Source organism: Saccopteryx bilineata, chromosome 1, assembly GCF_036850765.1.
Source record: "Saccopteryx bilineata isolate mSacBil1 chromosome 1, mSacBil1_pri_phased_curated, whole genome shotgun sequence".
In the NCBI taxonomy this organism is placed as follows: domain Eukaryota; kingdom Metazoa; phylum Chordata; class Mammalia; order Chiroptera; family Emballonuridae; genus Saccopteryx; species Saccopteryx bilineata.
In genome coordinates this window covers 23,251,791-23,268,910 of record NC_089490.1, presented here as the reverse complement: position 1 = coordinate 23,268,910, position 17,120 = coordinate 23,251,791, and the positions used below count along the sequence as shown (strand labels likewise).

General features: G+C 50.0%; 1 protein-coding gene across 2 annotated transcripts in view; it reads left to right on the top strand.

Annotated features, from left to right (window-relative positions):
- The window catches only part of CLIC5 (chloride intracellular channel 5), a 181,134-nt gene that overhangs the window by 139,398 nt on the left and 24,616 nt on the right, over positions 1-17,120 (top strand). For both annotated transcript variants that reach the window (XM_066251790.1, XM_066251799.1), the window contains exon 4: positions 2,505-2,611. In XM_066251790.1, the coding sequence (XP_066107887.1) occupies positions 2,505-2,611 (107 nt within the window). The remainder of the gene's footprint in view (positions 1-2,504; positions 2,612-17,120) is intronic.

The window sequence follows — 17,120 nt, the reverse complement described above, 5'->3', positions numbered from 1 at the left end:
CAGAACAAACAGCACTTTGTCCTCCATCTTGGGGTTGGTACCACCGACCCATGTTGGGCCCACACTGATCATGAAGAAATGATCAGATTATTGGAAGTGTGATGAAATGATAGGATTAAAAAAGCAACTAACAAACCCAAACAAAAATGCATTTTCTGGGTCCTTTTTTCTTTGCATTATTACCTTATCAACAAAACAAAACAAAACAAAACTTTGGGCATTGTATTAATAATGTAAAGCAATCAATTTTAAGAACAGACCAGGTTTCCCTGTGAGAAGGCCAAAACAGGAAAAGGTTATCCTAAATTCCCATTCATGGCCGATTACCTGGCATTGTGCAGAAAATGCTCTGTGCCCCCAAAATCAGAGCAGATGAATCTGATCATTCTGGGACACTCGGGAAGACAGACGTGTGCAGAACTTGTGCAGAGCGCCCCCTCCTGGTGAGTGGAGAGAGTTCAGCTACAGTGCTCTGCCAAGCTCCAGAAAGGGTTTGGGGACTTGGAGGGTAAAACAGCAGGGTCCGAGCTAGAGGCCCAGGAGAGGGAACTTAAGGGCTGGGCTTTCCAAAGGGAAACTGCCTGGGCTGAAGTCCTGGCTCTGCCACCTTGCCATGTGAGCGTAGAGAAATTGCTTAACTTCTCTCTGCCTCGGTTTTCTCACCTGAGATATGACGAGAACCGTGAGAAGTGAATGATGAATGGGTGTGAAGGGGTGAGTGGAGTGTCTGGCACTCAGTAGGCACTCGGGACACGTTAGCCTTGGTGCCCTCAGAGAAGCGGTGTGCGGGGTGGGCTGGGAAACCCTGCCCCGGTGGCGGAAGTTGGCTTCTCACGGGGCGCCCACCATCTACTGTCCCTGGGCCCTCAAACAGTCACTTAACCTCGCTGGTCTCCATTCGCGCTCCCTGTGACGAATGAGGGTGGTCATGCTTTCTGTATCTGCCCGAGGGCAGGGGCTGGACCCAGTGACCTTCCGAGGACTTGTCCAGTGGCACTATCTGAAAATAAACATCTACCGCACCTGACCCGTGAGTGGACAGTTCTAGCTAACGGGCTAGTGGAGGAGAAAAAAAGAAAGAAAGAAAGAAAGAAAGAAAGAAAGAAAGAAAGAAAGAAAGAAAAAGAAAGAAAGAAAGAAAGAACAACAAATAATTTTTAAAGGCTTTTTGGTTCAAATTATTTAAAACATTAAATAAAACAACAAAACAAAAGGCCTATTTTGCTTTTTAAATAAAGGCAACCAAACAGCTGACAGCGATTCACCCAGACATCACGAAGGCTCACATGATCGTAATCACGATAACCAAGCCCTTGTCTGATGTCTGCTCTCTCCCCCGCCTGGCCCTCCACGTAAAGTGCTTGTGAAATCGTTGTTTTTCAATCAGAATTGCTCATTTTGATGGTGCAAACTGGGGTCAAAGCCATGGATTCCCACACAAGCAAGTTGATGCCTCACTCTGTCTCAAGGTGAACAGTCTTATCCCCTTTTGTCTTTTATATTCTTCTGGCTTCAAAATGAAAGAACGGGCAGGAGACAGGGGCTAGGTCATTGCAAATCTGTATCCACTCTTGGAAATCAAACAATTGAAAACACTCATCCTGCTGATGGAGCCTGGTCCTTAGCTTATTACTGCACACAAATGAAGACTGAGCAAAGGACAGTTCAGAAGAGGGCCCTGGATAGCCTGCTAGGGTTTGAAACTGGGTTTGAAACCTCAGTGCCGAGTTGCCTAACACCTCCTTGCTCCCAGAATGCGCTCCTGGCGGCCAGGATGTAACCATGGGCCTGGCAGTGGATGGTTATGTTATTTTATTTTATTTATTTATTTTTATTTTTTTGTGGCAGAGAGAGAGTCAGAGAGGGGGACAGTCAGACAGGAAGGGAGAGAGATGAGAAACATCAATTCTTCATTGCAGCTTTTTAGTTGTTCATTGATTGATTTCTCATATGTGCCTTGACCGGGGGGCTACAGCAGACTGAGTGACCCCTGGCTCGAGCCAGCAACCTTGGGCTCAAGCTGGTAAGCCTTGCTCCAACCAGATGAGTCTGTGTTCAAGCTGGTGACCTCGGGGTCTCAAACCTGGGTCCTCTACATCCCAGTCCGATGCTCTATCCACTGCGCCACTGCCTGGTCAGGCTGGATGGTTACTTTAATATGCATTGGGGAAATGTTAGGGACCTTGCCTGATACAGAGGCAAGCTTGTTCAGAAATTTGGTTAGGGCCCTGTGTTGGTGCATTATTACTGGTGGTCCAGGAAGAGGACACATCCTGGGCTCTCTGAAGGGTGTTCCGGGTCCCTGCCTCCAGATTATGTCCTTCCAGACAGCTCGCTGGCCTCTGTTCTTCTCTGCAGGTGAACTAGGGCTGAGGTGCCCACCCTTGCCGAGAGATGTGTAGATACAGCTAGAAACAGGAGTGTGGCTCGTGATGGGGACAGAGTCTCCTACCAGAGGGCTCCACGTTCTCGCTGACCCGAGAACCCCGCCTGTTTCATTCCAGGTACCCCAGACTGGCTGCGAAACACCGGGAGTCCAACACAGCGGGCATCGACATCTTCTCCAAGTTCTCTGCCTACATCAAAAACACGAAGCAGCAGAGCAATGCTGGTGAGTGACGCCCTGCCCCCAAGGCCCCCTGGCGGTGCGGTCCCCGCCCAGGGCATCTCAGAGACTCACGTCAGGAGGCCCCTGGGAGCGATGCTGCCTGTCATTCGCCCACCCCATGGCCCCCTTGACACAAGGGAGGGCTACGGAGCCTGCATTCTGGCCAGTGCAGGGGGAAAGGCCAACAGGCCTTCTAGCCGTGTTGGAGGGAGGAATGCTTTGTGCGCTCTGAGTCAGCCTCGGAGCACAGAACATTGCTCTGCAAAGAAGGGTCAATTTGTCCTAAATTTATGACCCTGTCTGTGCTCTCAGAAAGTCCTGGTTGGGACAATAGCTTTCTTCTGTTCCCCGAGAGACTTCTCAGGGGGCTTGTCAGAGGCCCAGGTGGGACAGCGCTGTCACCGTGGTGGTGCATGCTGAGGGCAGCCCAGCTGTGTGCACTCTCTCCGGGGCAGGAGCAGAGGGTGCCGGGAAGCCACTTTTCAAAGCCAGGCTCTCCCTCCGTCTGGGCTCAGTACAGAGCCCAGGGCTTGGTCCTCTTGTGCTGCTGCTCGGAGGGCTGTGAGCACCTTACTGAAGCTCACAGCCCTGCTAGTCCCTCCTTGGGCATTGCTCCAGAACTAGCTAAAGCGGTTGGTGTAGAACCATCACACTGAGCATGTGCAATCCTTGAAGAACGGCTAGGGAACTGTTCGGAGGAACGGAAGCAGGAGGAGAAGGTTTGCTTGCCCTCCAGCGGGAGACTGAGCCGGCCTTGCAGACTGGAGCCTGGGTGGGGCCCAGCACAGAGCCGCAGCAAGCACTTCGTGCGTGCATCTCTGTGAATGCAGGACCGCCAGGGAAACAAACGCACGGGGGACCAGATCTGGGTGGTACATGACAGACGCTCCAGGAGCTCAGAGGAGGAAGGCAGCTCCTGAGATCAGCGACGTTCAGCCGGTGTGCCACAGAATTTTTAAAATATGTGATATCTGACTAATTTAGTCAGGGGCACTGACAGCTTTTTCCCTTAATTGTCAAATTAAAAAATGAAAAAGACAACAGCCAATACAGCAATAACTATCTGATGTGAATAAATCAAAATGTTACCTTTTTTTTTGTTTTGTCAGATTGGCAAAGAATGTATTTTTGGTGTGCTGCAGAATGTTAGTAATTAGTTAATGTGTAGCGTGACATGAACAAGGTTGAAAATCGCTGCTTTAAGTCAAGGTGACCAGGAGAGGCAGCCATGAGTGGGGGAAAGGAAAAATTCCGGCAGGCACCGAGTGGGTGCCAGGGGAAGTAATTAACTGATGGACAGTCACTGAGGACCTGGGTGGAGCCAGACCCAGAACGAAATTCTAGAAAAAGACACTCCCATTCCTTGAGGTCTCATCGATACAGAAGAAAAGGCCTGAATTCACATCCAATAACAAGACAGGAGATAAGTAACACCTTACTCCAAAGGAGTCTGAAGGGCGATTAACCATCCAGGGAAAGGAGAAACAGTATCTGCCAAAGGTGTCCCGAGCAGGAAAAATTTCCCTTCAGGGCCTTTGAGAAAGCATCTTGAAAACATTTCAAGTGCGTCATAAAAATTAAAAGGGCGTCAGTTGTCTGGAAACATGAGATGGAGGTTGCAAGGCGGGTGGGAATACAGCAGCAGAGCCAGGGAAAGTGGCCAGAGCCTGCATTGCTAGCCTGGGAGACTGGATTTTATGGCTGGGGCAATGGCAGCCATTAGAGGTGTATGAGGAGGCACTCTAAGGAGAGTGGCCTTTTAGGGACCAGAAGAAGAAGGAAGCAGAAAATATTTTTAAATAGATTCAGTGCTGTTGTTGCTCTGTTGCATTTAGATCCTGTGGTAGATTGAGTAGTAACTCCACTCATTCCTGTCCACCCGGGATCTCAGAATGTGCTCTTATTGGGAAATAAGGTCTTTGCAGATGTAATTAGTAAACAGTCTCGAGATAAGATCACCCTGGATTTCATGTAAATCCCATGACCAGTGTCCTTATAAGAAGAGAAGAGGACACACGGAGACACAGGGCAGACGGCCATGTGAAGACAGAGCAGAGATTGTTGGAGGGCTGCAGCCACGGGCGACCACGGGCTGTAAGAGGGAAGGAAGGCTTCCCCTCTGGAGCCTGGGGAGAGAGTGTGGCCCCGCTGACTCCTTGAGTTCGGACTCCCAGCCTCTAAGACTTTGAGAGACTAGGTTTCCGCTGTGTTAAGCCGCTCAGACTGTGGTACTTTGTTGTGGATGCAGCCCCTCAGCGCCATCGTGTGGAAGGGCAGTTATTGCCACTTTCCTGGCTGAGGACTCAGAGGCAAAGGAGAGGACCAGGGGCTTGTCCCCGCCTCCCCTCCATCCCCCCTCCCCTGTACCCCTGCAGAGCTGGCTCTCCACCCTTGTTTTAAGGTTCCACACCCAGCGCCCTCCCGCTCAGCCACAAACTTCTTCCTTCATACTTGTCAGGGCACCCTCGGCAAGTTTATCTCCCTCTGAGCCTTCCAGATTTTTCAAGTTATAAACGGTATTTACGTGTTATCCATACATACAGTTCTCCTGTCCCCAAAGCCAAAGCTGCAGTTCCCACTGAGCATCGCGGATGGATTTCTTATAAACTCAGCGATCTCCAGCTTTCATCGTTTCCGCATCTTCTATTTCACCCGGTTTTCCTCCGCGATGGGTTTTGCCCTTGTGACGCCTTCTCTCCCTAACTCATGAGCATATTTCAAAGCTCCGGCATTTTTGCTTTCCCAGAGCCTGTCCCCCAGGTCAGAGTTCCCTGTGCTGTTCCCTTCGGCTGCTCTCCCTCCCTGCTAACCATCGTAACTACAGCTTGCCCACGCCCCTCCCTGCCCCTTCACTTTGCCTTCCCCGACTCCATACCCCCTGGCTATGGTCAACTGGGTCCAAAAGTTCTTCAGCTCAGCAACCAGAGGCCAGGGCTCCTGTGGAGAGGAGCACCATGGCCCCACCCCACAGAGCCGAGTCCCCGTGTCCCCTGAGACAGCCCACACCCCCTCTCTGCCCTGTCGAGCTCTGCGGTCGGGGTGGGGGCCAGCCTCTCAGTGGTGGTTTTGGGGGGGAGGCTTTGTTTCTGGATGTGCTATGTGTCCCCTGGCTCAGAGGCAGGCGACTGCCTTGGTTCAGACCCCAGAGTCACCTCATGCTGACATTGCGCAAGTGACAGCACCTCTGTGTGCCTCGGTTTCTCCCTCTGTTAAACGGGGTCATAACTGTACATACCTCGTAGGTATGCTTGGAACAATGTCTACCGCTGGGTTCATGTGTCAGCTTTGCTGTGAGCCCTTGTCCAGGGTCAGATAGTTAGAGCGCAGAGCAGAGATCTCTGGGATGAAATTGCCATGTGAGGCTATATTTACATATATTAGTGCGTGTTCTTGAAGAGGTTAGCACTCGAGGCTACATTCCAGGATCACCCACACTTACGGAGGGCTGAGGGGAGGGGGTGAAGGAGGACTAGCCAATGAGGAAGAAGGCAGGGGTGCGGTGGGAGGGGCCGTGAAGATGAGGAAGGAAAGCTTTTAAGAAAAAAAGGAGTGGCCTGTGATCTCAACACTGCAGAAAAGGCCATGGAGAGACTGCATGTTGTACCCTCTCATGTCCTCCCCCTGCCCCCCCATCCCCCACCATCCTTCTGTTCTTCCTCAGCTATCATCAGATCCTGACCATGTGAGCGCAGGCTGACCAAAGAGGCAGGGCTTCCCCCGGAATGGAGAGACCACAGGGGATGGGATCAGAGCCCACCTGGAGGGCACCTGTGGCCCTGAGGATGGACAGAGTGGCACCGTGTTTAGTTTTGGCTGCAAGAGTCCCTGCTCTGGGCCCGACACGTCACCTGTTCCATCCAACAGGGAAAAGTGATGCCATTTGTTCGGTATTGAAGGTCTATTGCATTTTGAACCAGAATGGTGGGGGCGGGGGCATAGGCTTCACCCATCCCTCCGCGGGCACAGCCTGTGACGTGCCTGGACAGACGGCAGTCAGCTCTGTCCTCAGCCGGCAGCCTGCCTTTGCCCAGGCTGCTCTGCCCCAGGGGCCTGGCCCTTGCCTTCCGTGGCCCTGGTGGCCTCCCGTCTCTTTCTGAACGTTTTCCTGTTAAAAACCCTCACATCCTGGCACTGCTCCTCGCACTGCGCTCTGGGACGCCACCGTGTCACACAGACCCCTGGTGACACTAGGTGGGGCAGCGGCTCCACACTCAGCAGCTCGCTGTCCCTCTTGCCCTGGGACATCCGTTCAGCTCCTTCGCTTACCCCTTCCCCTGAGAGGTTTGTCACCCCACCTCTCCATCGTGTGGTAGGTAGGAAGTCTGGGCCTGCGCCTCTGCATACCCATCTCGTGTTTTGCGTTTCGTGCCCTCAGACTGCCGTCGGAACAGACTCTGGAAATCTCTGCCAAAACCCCCTGGCCTTCAGGAAATTCATCTTAGCTTCTTACCCTAACCTGGGCATACAATGCTAAGTTTATATTTCACAATCTCTCCTTTTTTTTTATCCTTTAACCCTATGCGTCCTGCTGGTGGATTTCACTCTTTGAACGTAATGCGTGTTCCAGGCAATTCCCAAATGGATCTGATGTGCATCTTTAGTTCTCGACTCTGACTCATTTATTTTCAAAGCGCCTTTAAATGTTCTCCCGCCCCTACCCCGTTTCCCCAGACACAGCTCATGTCCCAACCCAGCATTAGCAGCTCATTTTGGGCACACGGGTCGTGTTCTTACGTCCTTTCCCCATTTTCTTTCTGGTGGGAGAGAACGTGGGCGTGTGTAGGCAGGCAGACTAAGAGAAGAACCCAGTACATCTCCTGCTCTATCGGATCCGGACATCCCCTCCGGCATCCTGCTGCGCGTGCCCACTTCCCGCCTCGGAGGGGCTGGCTCTCTTTCCCCTTCTCCGTCTAGGAAGTCCCAGCCCCACGCTCTCCTCTAATCCATACAACGTGTGCAGCTTCATGGCTTTTCCTCACCACGTTGCCACAGTCCTTTCCCCCACGTATCTGACGCACATCTCGAACTGCTGGCACCATTTATTTCTGTGCTGAATGGTGTCTGGCCCGATGGGGATGATTTGGGGAATTTCAAGGCTTCCGTGGAATCCCGCCATCTCTTCGCCCTCCGGGTCTGGCTTCCTCTCGCGTTTCCGTCTCTGCATCCTGGTCCTGTGGGCCTTCTTTCTGTTTTTAAGTTTAGTCTCCACTTGTTCCAGAAAGACTTTATAGCCGCTCATGGGGGCACGTAAAGTGAAGCCACATACCTTGGAAGGAGGTGAGAAAGAAAAACAGGGGGGACCATAAAACAGAACGCAGGGTGAGCTAGAACAATAAAAACCGCCCCCAGAGCCTCAACGCGCGAGACAGGTGGCCGACCCCACACGTGGCTTCAACCTGGCAGGCAGGGGGGACCTGAGAAGTCAGAGGGGACCCCTGGTCGGCTACAGTTTGGTTCTCCCAGAAGACAAAAACAAACTGACCTCCCAGAAGAATGGCAACTATCCCTGGTCTGGGGGCTTGAGTCGTAGGCACGGAGAAGTGATACCTTATTTTCTGTGACTCCCTTTCCTGTTGGCTACAGCCTCCGGGAGACCGGCTTCCTGCAGATGGGTCGTCTCTCTTTCTTTTTTCTCCCCATCTTCTCTTGGGGACTCACGTGACCTCCCCGCAGCCTCAGGCCCATGTCACCAACATCCCTGTTCCCTCTTCATCCTTTCCAAGATTAAAAGCAGCCTGCCGACGCCTGTCTCTTTTTATTATGACTGACAGGTCCCCTTGCTCTGTTTGCACAGATGTGCCCCTGACCACTATGGAAGACACTGTGATCTCTTAACATACTCCTCCTAAAATATCTGCCTTAATAAAATCCTTCTAACTTCCTAAAAACTTTCCCTGCGAACGGGGGCTGGGCTGGATGTGGTGCTAGGTGTTCAGACGACAGGTCCCATACTCGGGTTGAGTTGTTCCACCAGCTTTGTCCTTCATTAGGTAGAAGCGCAGTGGCCATATTTCCTAAGCTGAATGTCAGAGGTCTAAGAAATTGCCTTCACTGGAAATAACCCAATGATAAGAAACTGGTACTATCCCAGCAAATCCAGGACACATGTCCCTTGATGAAAAGCACTTGGCTGGGGCTGAGCCTTCTGCTCCCTCTCCTCCCCAGTCCAAACCCAAACCTGGTTGCCACCGCAGAGCGAAGGGGAGTGTATCACTGTCCCCACCCCACCACCTGCTGGCCCTGGACCCTTTGCCAGAACAAGGGTCACCATTAACCGCGAAGTTCTCTGAGTAAGCGTCTGCTTCCAAATAAGGGTTGAAGTTTCCTTTTCTCTAAGGCTTGTATCAGTGGCTTCACTTCCCGGGATTGACTCTGAGAAAGCCACCCACATGCCCTGAAGGCTCTCAGAGTAGTCTAGATCTCTCAGTAGGCTCATCTCACCAGGGGGATGAATTCTCAATGCAGATCATGCTTGATGGCCATGTGATTGAAGGGTTACGTGTGGCTCTTATCACAGTATCAGTTAACTCCTCCTGCCTCTTCCATTTATCTTTCCCTTCATCCTCTCCCTGGAGCTCATCTGAGAGGAAGTACCGGCAAACAGGCTGTGCAGCATTCCTCCTTCCTGCCTGTCTCCTTCCTCCATTCAGGCCCAAATCTGCAAATCGCTCCTGTTTCGTCTCTTCTGAAAGGTGCCCCCGCAGTGGGCCAGGCTCCTGGATGATGTTGCAGGAAAAAGAACCCGTGTGTAGCCCTGGACATCTGCCCTCCCCTGCCGTGTTCTCCGTGGTTGGGGCCCACACCAGCTCATCCCTGTCTTGGTACCTTGCCGCCTGCCCAGGGGAGCCACACCAGCGAACTCCCTGCCCCTGCACTCTGCTCTGCTCCTCCCCACCCCAGTGGTCAAAGAGCCTTCCTCCCGGCACAAACCCCTCCCGCGTAGGAACATCCGTAAGACGCTTTAGGTAAATGTGTTAAACAAGACCATCCCCATTTGAGGTACAGAAAATTGAGGCTCACAGACTTCAGCTCAATATTAAGAAGTTTACAATGAAATTTATAGAATGGGCCGCCAACTAAAGAAGTGAGTGTCCCATCAGTGGGACAGTCCAGAAAGAGGCTGAACCTTTGGAGGTAGGAACAGCCTAATCTAAGGTGTCATCTACTGTAAGACACTATTATTTTATGTACCACTGAGAAATAAAAGATACTTTCAAGTAGAAAAAAAAAAATCTTTCACCTAAACTGTAATATTTGGCTTTCAAAGGTGTCACATGTGAAAATAACGTGCATCTTAGTCTTGATGCAATATGGTAGTTCGTTCGCGCAGCCTTCTTTCTAAATCAGACATTCTATTGCTTCCTTTAGGCTCATGCAGTGAAGTGTTAAGCCCTCCCTTCTGCTTGACCTTGAGCCACCTCGTTGGAAAGAGAGTCAAGGTCAACAGTGCTTCCTGATCCCCTGGGATAGCCGTCTTAACCCCACACCCAGGAGAGCGTCACTTCTGTCCGCCTCTCCTGCCTGGAGGGGGCACTTATCTCTTAGGTCAGGGCTGGCAAACTTCTTTTTGGAAAGGGTCAGACAGTAAATATTTTGGACTCCGCAGACTCTGCAGGCCATCACAACTGCCCCGCTCCGCCCCTGACAATACGTCAACAATGGATTCCAAGAAAGCTTCATTTACCAACACTGAAATTTGAATTTCACATCATTTTCAGGTGTCAGGAAATACTCTTCCTCTTTTGACTTTCCCCCAACCATTCTAACATGTAAAAGCCACTCCTCGCGTGAGGGTAGTGCAAAAATAGGCGGTGGGTTGGATCTGACCCTCGGACTGTAACCTGCCCGGCTCTGTTTTAGGGAGTCCTACAAGCTACAACAGCAAGTTCTCTTCATTTCTATTCCTCATCTCCAATAGGGAGATTACAACAGGGCTCTTTCTTGTCGCATTGTCACGTTAATTAAATGAATTAATGCAACAGAGCACTAAGGACAGACCCTGGCACGCAGTAAGCACCAATATGTCCCAGCTATGGCAGCCGCTGTTGTTAATTTTAGGGATCCTCCTCAAGGCAAGCCTGGCTTTTAGTGTAATGTAGCAGCGTGTGCTGCCCTCTTCTGGCCGCTGGAGGAATCAGCGCTAGACACAGCCAACCGCGTTCCTCATGGGAGGCCTGTGGATATTCTAGCATCTGCGTACAGAGCCTCAGCTTTGCCGAAGTTTTGGCTGGGGTTCCCGGAAGAGCCCAAGCCTCCTTTGGGGACTCAAAGCCCCCTTCTATCATCTGTCCCCCACATCCAAGGTAGGCATGTTCACCAATCCCGGTGGATTCCCCAGAGGTCGCTGGCTACCCGCCTCATGACAAGCTGCCCCCAACCTCTTCCTCCTCCTTTTCCTCTCCCTCTTCCACCACCTCCAATCTTCACTTTTATGAACTTCCTTGACCTAAAATAGAAAAGTGTCTGAAAGGATTCAAAGCGGCCTGGGAGGGCTGTTAGCCCAGAACTAACAAGCCCCTGACTATCAAAGGCCCGAGCTTGCTCTCCATGCGGCATGAAAGCAAGCTGCTGTCAGGGGCAAGGGCTGGAGGAGGGTGTCGGGGAGGCGAGGTGGAGCATTTTTCCAGATTCCCCAGGATGTGGCGAGCCCTGTTTAAAAGAGAGCGTGTGTATTTATTATTTCAACCCACTTCAATCACAAGGTGCTTACTGCCTTCTCCTCTTCCTCCCTGCCTGCCCCGGGCCCCCGGCCCCCACATTACAGGGTGGGCTCAGTCTGGAGGATCAGCCTCTCTGGGGGGTGGAGGATGGGCCCGGCCCCCACCCACCCACACGCAGCCTCGTGCTCCGAGCTGGGCGTTCGAGCACTGGGTCAGAAGTAGCGGGAACGTGAGTGATTATCAGGCTGCTCAGAAACACAAGTCCCGGAGGTGGCAGTGGGACTGTGTGTCTAGTCTGCCAGAAACACAACCCACTTTCCGAGGGGGGAGGTGTTTGGTGGAAGACAGCTGTGTCCCAACTCAGGACAACTGGTTCCCTGGAAGAAGACCTCACTGAGCCCGGGCTGTTATCATGGGGGCAGGCTCCCGGGTGGTCCCCGGACCACCACAGTGGTGAGGATAACGAGGTGACTGTCTTGCCACTTCCTCATAAAGCAGCCATTGCTGTCTCCGTTCCGAAACGCCTCTGGTCATAAAGGAACCCTTCAGGCCGCCTTCCTTGGCCACCCCTGCGCGTGCAAATAGCCAACCCCGGAGTATTTTGTTTGTTTGTTTGTTGGGTTGAAGTTTTGCTTTGATTAGCATTCTTACAAGGAAAAACAAATAGCCTGGGCTCCGAGGGACCCACCTCGGAGGTTTGGCGCGTCCTGAGCAGACGCACACCCTCACACGCGCAGGGTCCTAGGAGCAAGGCGGCGGGCAGGCGCGCTATTTCCTCACGGCCCCGGGATTCCTCCAGAGGGTCTTTGAATTGGTTCATTATTGATGCAGATGCTAGCAAATTATAACTTAACAAACCTGGGCAGTCACAAGGAAGGCCAGTTGGTGGCCACGTGGCTTGTGAAAGGGGGCAGCTCCGGGGAGGGAGGGGGCGGATGGGAGAATGGAGAGGGTCCTGCGTGGGTGGGCGCATTCATTAGTGGAAAGAGCCGGTGTTAGCTCTGTGGGCTCCTGGGCTGGGGTAGAGCGGAGACCACCAACACCATTCCACGTGGTGGAATTTCCCCACAGTCTGACCCGAATGAGTTCTCCTAGTCTGGCCTGGACTCATATCAAGGCCTGGGGAATAAAGGAACTTTAAACAACTAATATGAACAAGAGCTAAATGCTTTTTCACCTCTGGCTACCTTACCTCATCCTGTGCAACTGACACCCCTTGTCTTTGTGTAGTCTACATGTGGAAGCTAAATATCGTTCTCTCTTTCCTCCCTCTCTCTTCACACACACCGAGCTTACATGTGTTCTGCAATTTCTGTACACTAGCAGAGGCCATTGTATATCTCCTTGAATAAACAAGGTCATATACCAATTAATCTGAAAAAAAAAAAAATGCACCTGCATGTAAAGTTGTATCAGTAACAGGATACAATATGGGTCTCACAGCTTCACCTTTAAGCACAATAGTGTATGTGGGTGTGCATGTCCACAATTCATCATCACAGTCATAACCCCTTGTCTGTGATCAGAGCACAGCTCCGAGAAAAACTCCCTATTCGCTGTCAATGTTCAGTGGAGAATAGTGCTGGGCAAATTGCATGTAGAGTGGGTTCCCTGGTTTTGGTAGAGCTGGAGCTGATGTTGACAAAATGGGAAATCCCAGTGGGGTGCTGAACCTTCTAACAAAAATCTTCAGACACATTCTAAACTTCCCTTGTCCAATCCATTCCTCCCTGGCCTGGGAGGAGTAGCGTTCTCTCTACCTCATGCCAGCAAAGCTGAAGCATGGTTCAGAAGATGTGATGTGGCCAGTGGCCACTGTCCAGTAATGGATATGGGACACACCAGGCATTTCTCAGGTTCTAAACTCTTTTTCTGAAAACTAAATAATAGTAAAATGTCAGAATGAAACCAGGGGTAAAATCCAGTCCAGTATTCTGAGTTTATCAGCTGCTTAGAGAGGATAATTTGTTGCAGAAAAGAAGGTGCTATACAGAACTTTGACTCTACAACCCTTAACCTTCTTTAAAAGTCTGCTCTGTAGCTGTCTTTCAGGAAGGTGTCCCAACCCTCTACCCCCACCCAAGCCCACTCAAGAATTTGGCCTGTGTAGCCTCGTTAGCTAAAGAGGCGCGTAAGTTGAGGATTTATGTGTCAAGTAACATGTCATTTTGCTGGCTTTGTTATCCAGACCACTGTCCAATTGGAACATACATTTAAGTCCCTGAGGGTCTTGTTACAATCCAGGTGCTGATGCCATGGGTCTGGGGTGAGCCTGAGAGCTCCCAGGGGGTCTGCTGCTGCTGGTCCAGGAGGTGGCTTTGGGAAGCAGGGTTCCAGGCAGAGGTCTCCATGAGGGACCATTCATTGTTATTGTCCTGAGAACCCGGCTCAGCATCTGACTCGGAGCAGGCGATCAATAACATGTGTTCAATGAACAAACTATAACCCAAACACTCCAAGATGCCCTTACCCTGTCTGCTTATTTACCTGAGAGATATTGAAGGGGCCTAACCTGACTCATCAATGTCAGGGGCACTTCCTGCAAGCCACTTCCTGTTCCGGCCTGGCCGGCCCTCACCTTTAACCCTGTGGCCAAATTTTAGGCATTGCCATTCTTTTGATTATCTTTGAACCTTCTGAGCCTTCATTTAAAGTTTTTGATGTTCTATGACTAGAACTGTCTATTAGCTGAGAATATGCAATAGTTTAACAACCTCTGTTATATTAAATTAAATCGAGCTTCATCGTGGGAAAACAACAACACAAAAATGTCAGAACCAGTCAATCAAAAAATGAGTCTAATAATCTGAACAGTTCTCCTGAAGATCCTCAGTGTAGTCATGGTAGTTTTGTCATGTTTATTTTTATAACTACATCTAAAGGAGGATTATATTCACTGTTAGAGGTGAAACTTCAAGAATCAGAAGAGAAATTGCAGAAGATGAAATTCTAATGATACTCCATCCAGCCAGAAGCCAGAAGTCAAAATATTTTTCTGAGAGCCCTTGAATTGTAGTAACAAAAATGTCTCTTTGTGCCCATGTTCAGAACCTTCTTTATTCCTGAGTATTCCGGAGAAGGGGGTCAAATCATGCGATTTCCACATCCAGGTCAAACTCTGATGGTCACTTGTTCGTTGACTATGACCCTGACAATTACCCTCTTTTGTTCCCATTGTGGGAACCTCAAAGGTAGGTTTTACTCAACACTTTGCCCATGCCTGGCCCTGACCTTAGTTCTACCTGTGTCATTTGGCAGAAGATACAGGTTGGCGGTGGCATGTGTTTCTCATTTGGCTCTAAGCACCTTGCAAGAAGACATGCCAGTCCAAACAAATGGACTCCCTTAATCCATCCCCAAGAGACCAGCTGCTACCATTACACAGAGAAAGGGAGCCGTTGTAGGCCGTCTAGCCAGATAAAGCCAGTTGCGTGAACATATGGAGACATCCAGAGTCACATTTCAGGGTCCCGCACTTTTCCTCAAATCCCACTGAAGAGCTTATCTTTTCAAAAACATTTGTTCAGTACCAGCCGCTGTGCACAATGCTAGAATAATAACGTCATGATGAAATATTGGCAATATCTATGTGTATTGGCAAAGATTATGTTTGGCTGCATATAATAGAAACCTGATTACAGAGGCTAAAGCAAATATTTGATTTTACTTAGAAAAAAACCTACATGAGATTTTACAATGTGCCATCCCCTGCTCTAAGAACTCTTTGTAAATGTTTACTTCTTAATAGGAGTTTGCTTTTCTCACATAACAAGAATTCCAGAGAGTAGAGAGTTCTAAGTAGTATAGCTGCTCAAAGAAGTCATGGATGCAGTTCCTCGGAGCACCTGGCTCTGCATCTTTAGTTTGTGACTTTCATCCTCATGTCACAAAAGTGTTGCTCTACTTCCAGACATTGCATCTGAGTTCCAGGCAATGCCAATTATGTCTTGTCTTTTCTTTCCCAGAAGCTTATTCATAAATTCCTACTTATATCTCATTGGCTAGAACTTGCTCATTTGGTGTCATCCAGCTGAAAGTTTGGGAATCTAAAAAGAATGAATTATTGCATTTTAATCACCTTTCAACTTAAGGTGATTTAAAAAAAAAACTGTGGTGGAAATATTTAATCTAGCCATGCCACAAAAATTAAAAATAAACAAAATACACTACTTCAAACTCTCCTTAGGGAGTTGATAAAATCTGTATCATTACCCCACCTAGATTTTGGCAATCAGAAGTATAAAATTGTACTCTTAATCTGCTACACTCTTACTTCAAACTTTGGAAGACAGATACAGTACTCACATAACAGAAACTATGCAGCTAAAACACCCAATGAAAAGCTTCCCCCTCCAGACTGTAATGTTTGTGGGAGCAACTGAGAGCACGCAGTGAACTGCTCTGAGCAAGGGGGTGGAGGCTACAATTGTAGCACATCTGGGAAATTCTGCAAAGGTATCAGCCACCCCAACCCCTGCAGCACCTCCCCTGGAAGGCTGCCCATCGCAGGACTGTTGGGAGGAAGGCTCACCCTGGCGGGGCTGTGGTTACGGCAGCAGAGTCAGAGCGAAAGGACCAGCTGAGCATGCACCCTTCATCTAGGTGACTTCCTCGGGGCGGAGGATGAGTCAAGAACAGTGTTTATCAAGCAGACTGTTTTCTTGCAGGGCTAAGGACTTGCTAGCTGTTTTGTATGCTTTGATTCTTATACAGCAGCATCATCACAAATTGCACGGAGGAACCACGCGTGGCATGCCAGGCACCGTTCTAAGCCTTCTGCAGGCGTGACTGACCGTCACCCGATATGCTGTGCTGTGTTACGATTTCCGTTTTGCAGCTGAGGAAACCGAGGCACAAGAGGTTTCCATATACTGCCCCGGCCAGTATATGGCAGAGCCAGGATCCCAGCCTGGGCTGCTAGTCCCATGGTCTGTGCTCGTGACCTGTGTACACTGGACAGAGAATGTAACCCATTATGTAAACTGTATGTGGTGCGGAGTTTTTAAACAAGAGTAGGTGGGCCATTTAGGAAACTGATCAAGTCAGCTCAGAAACCAACAGAAACCAACCAAGCAACTGCATGTATGTTTCCCTAAATGTACTCAACAACCCAGCTTCGCCAGAGGACCCAGCAATCCCAGAGGGACAGAGACAGCTGGCCCATGGTGGGCACTCCTTCGGTACCTGTTAACATAGCAGAGAATGGGCAGCCAGAAGAGAATTCAGGACAGTCACAGAATGGCTAAACCCAGTAATTATTTAAATTTAGAGTTGTGGTCTCAACGGCCGTGTTTCAATTTGTCAATGACTCTTCTATAAAAGATTGCGTTTGAGGGTAAAGCAAGACAACGTGTGGTTAAAAATCACTTCAGTCCGAGGGTCTAGAGGGAGGGAGAGTGGAAAAAGAAGCTCTCGAGGTCTAAACACTGGAACAGATGACCCCCCCGAGAAGGTTAGAATCTCCCCTGACCAAGCTCATGTCAGATGTTTGGACCTCAGCACTAAACCTAATCTATGGCCTGATACTTAAAAATAACCTGTTATAAAGTCACCATAAAAAAACTCACAGTTTTCAGCCTGATTCAGTCTGCTCCATAAACTACAACCAGCATTAATAGCTTCAGTCAGCATTTATGTCGTTCTTTCTATTAGCACAATGGGTTTTACAACCATTTATGAGTTTCTGGAAAGCCTAATAGAAAACACACACACATGTTCGCTGTGCAAGACGCAGAAGGGTTTTCTTTTCAAGGATCGGCCAGCAGGGGTCGCCACCGCCCCACCGCTGAAGCCTGGGTGGGGCTCCTTAATGGGGAACACAGGTTCTCCCGGCAGCTCCAGCAGCAGCCCTC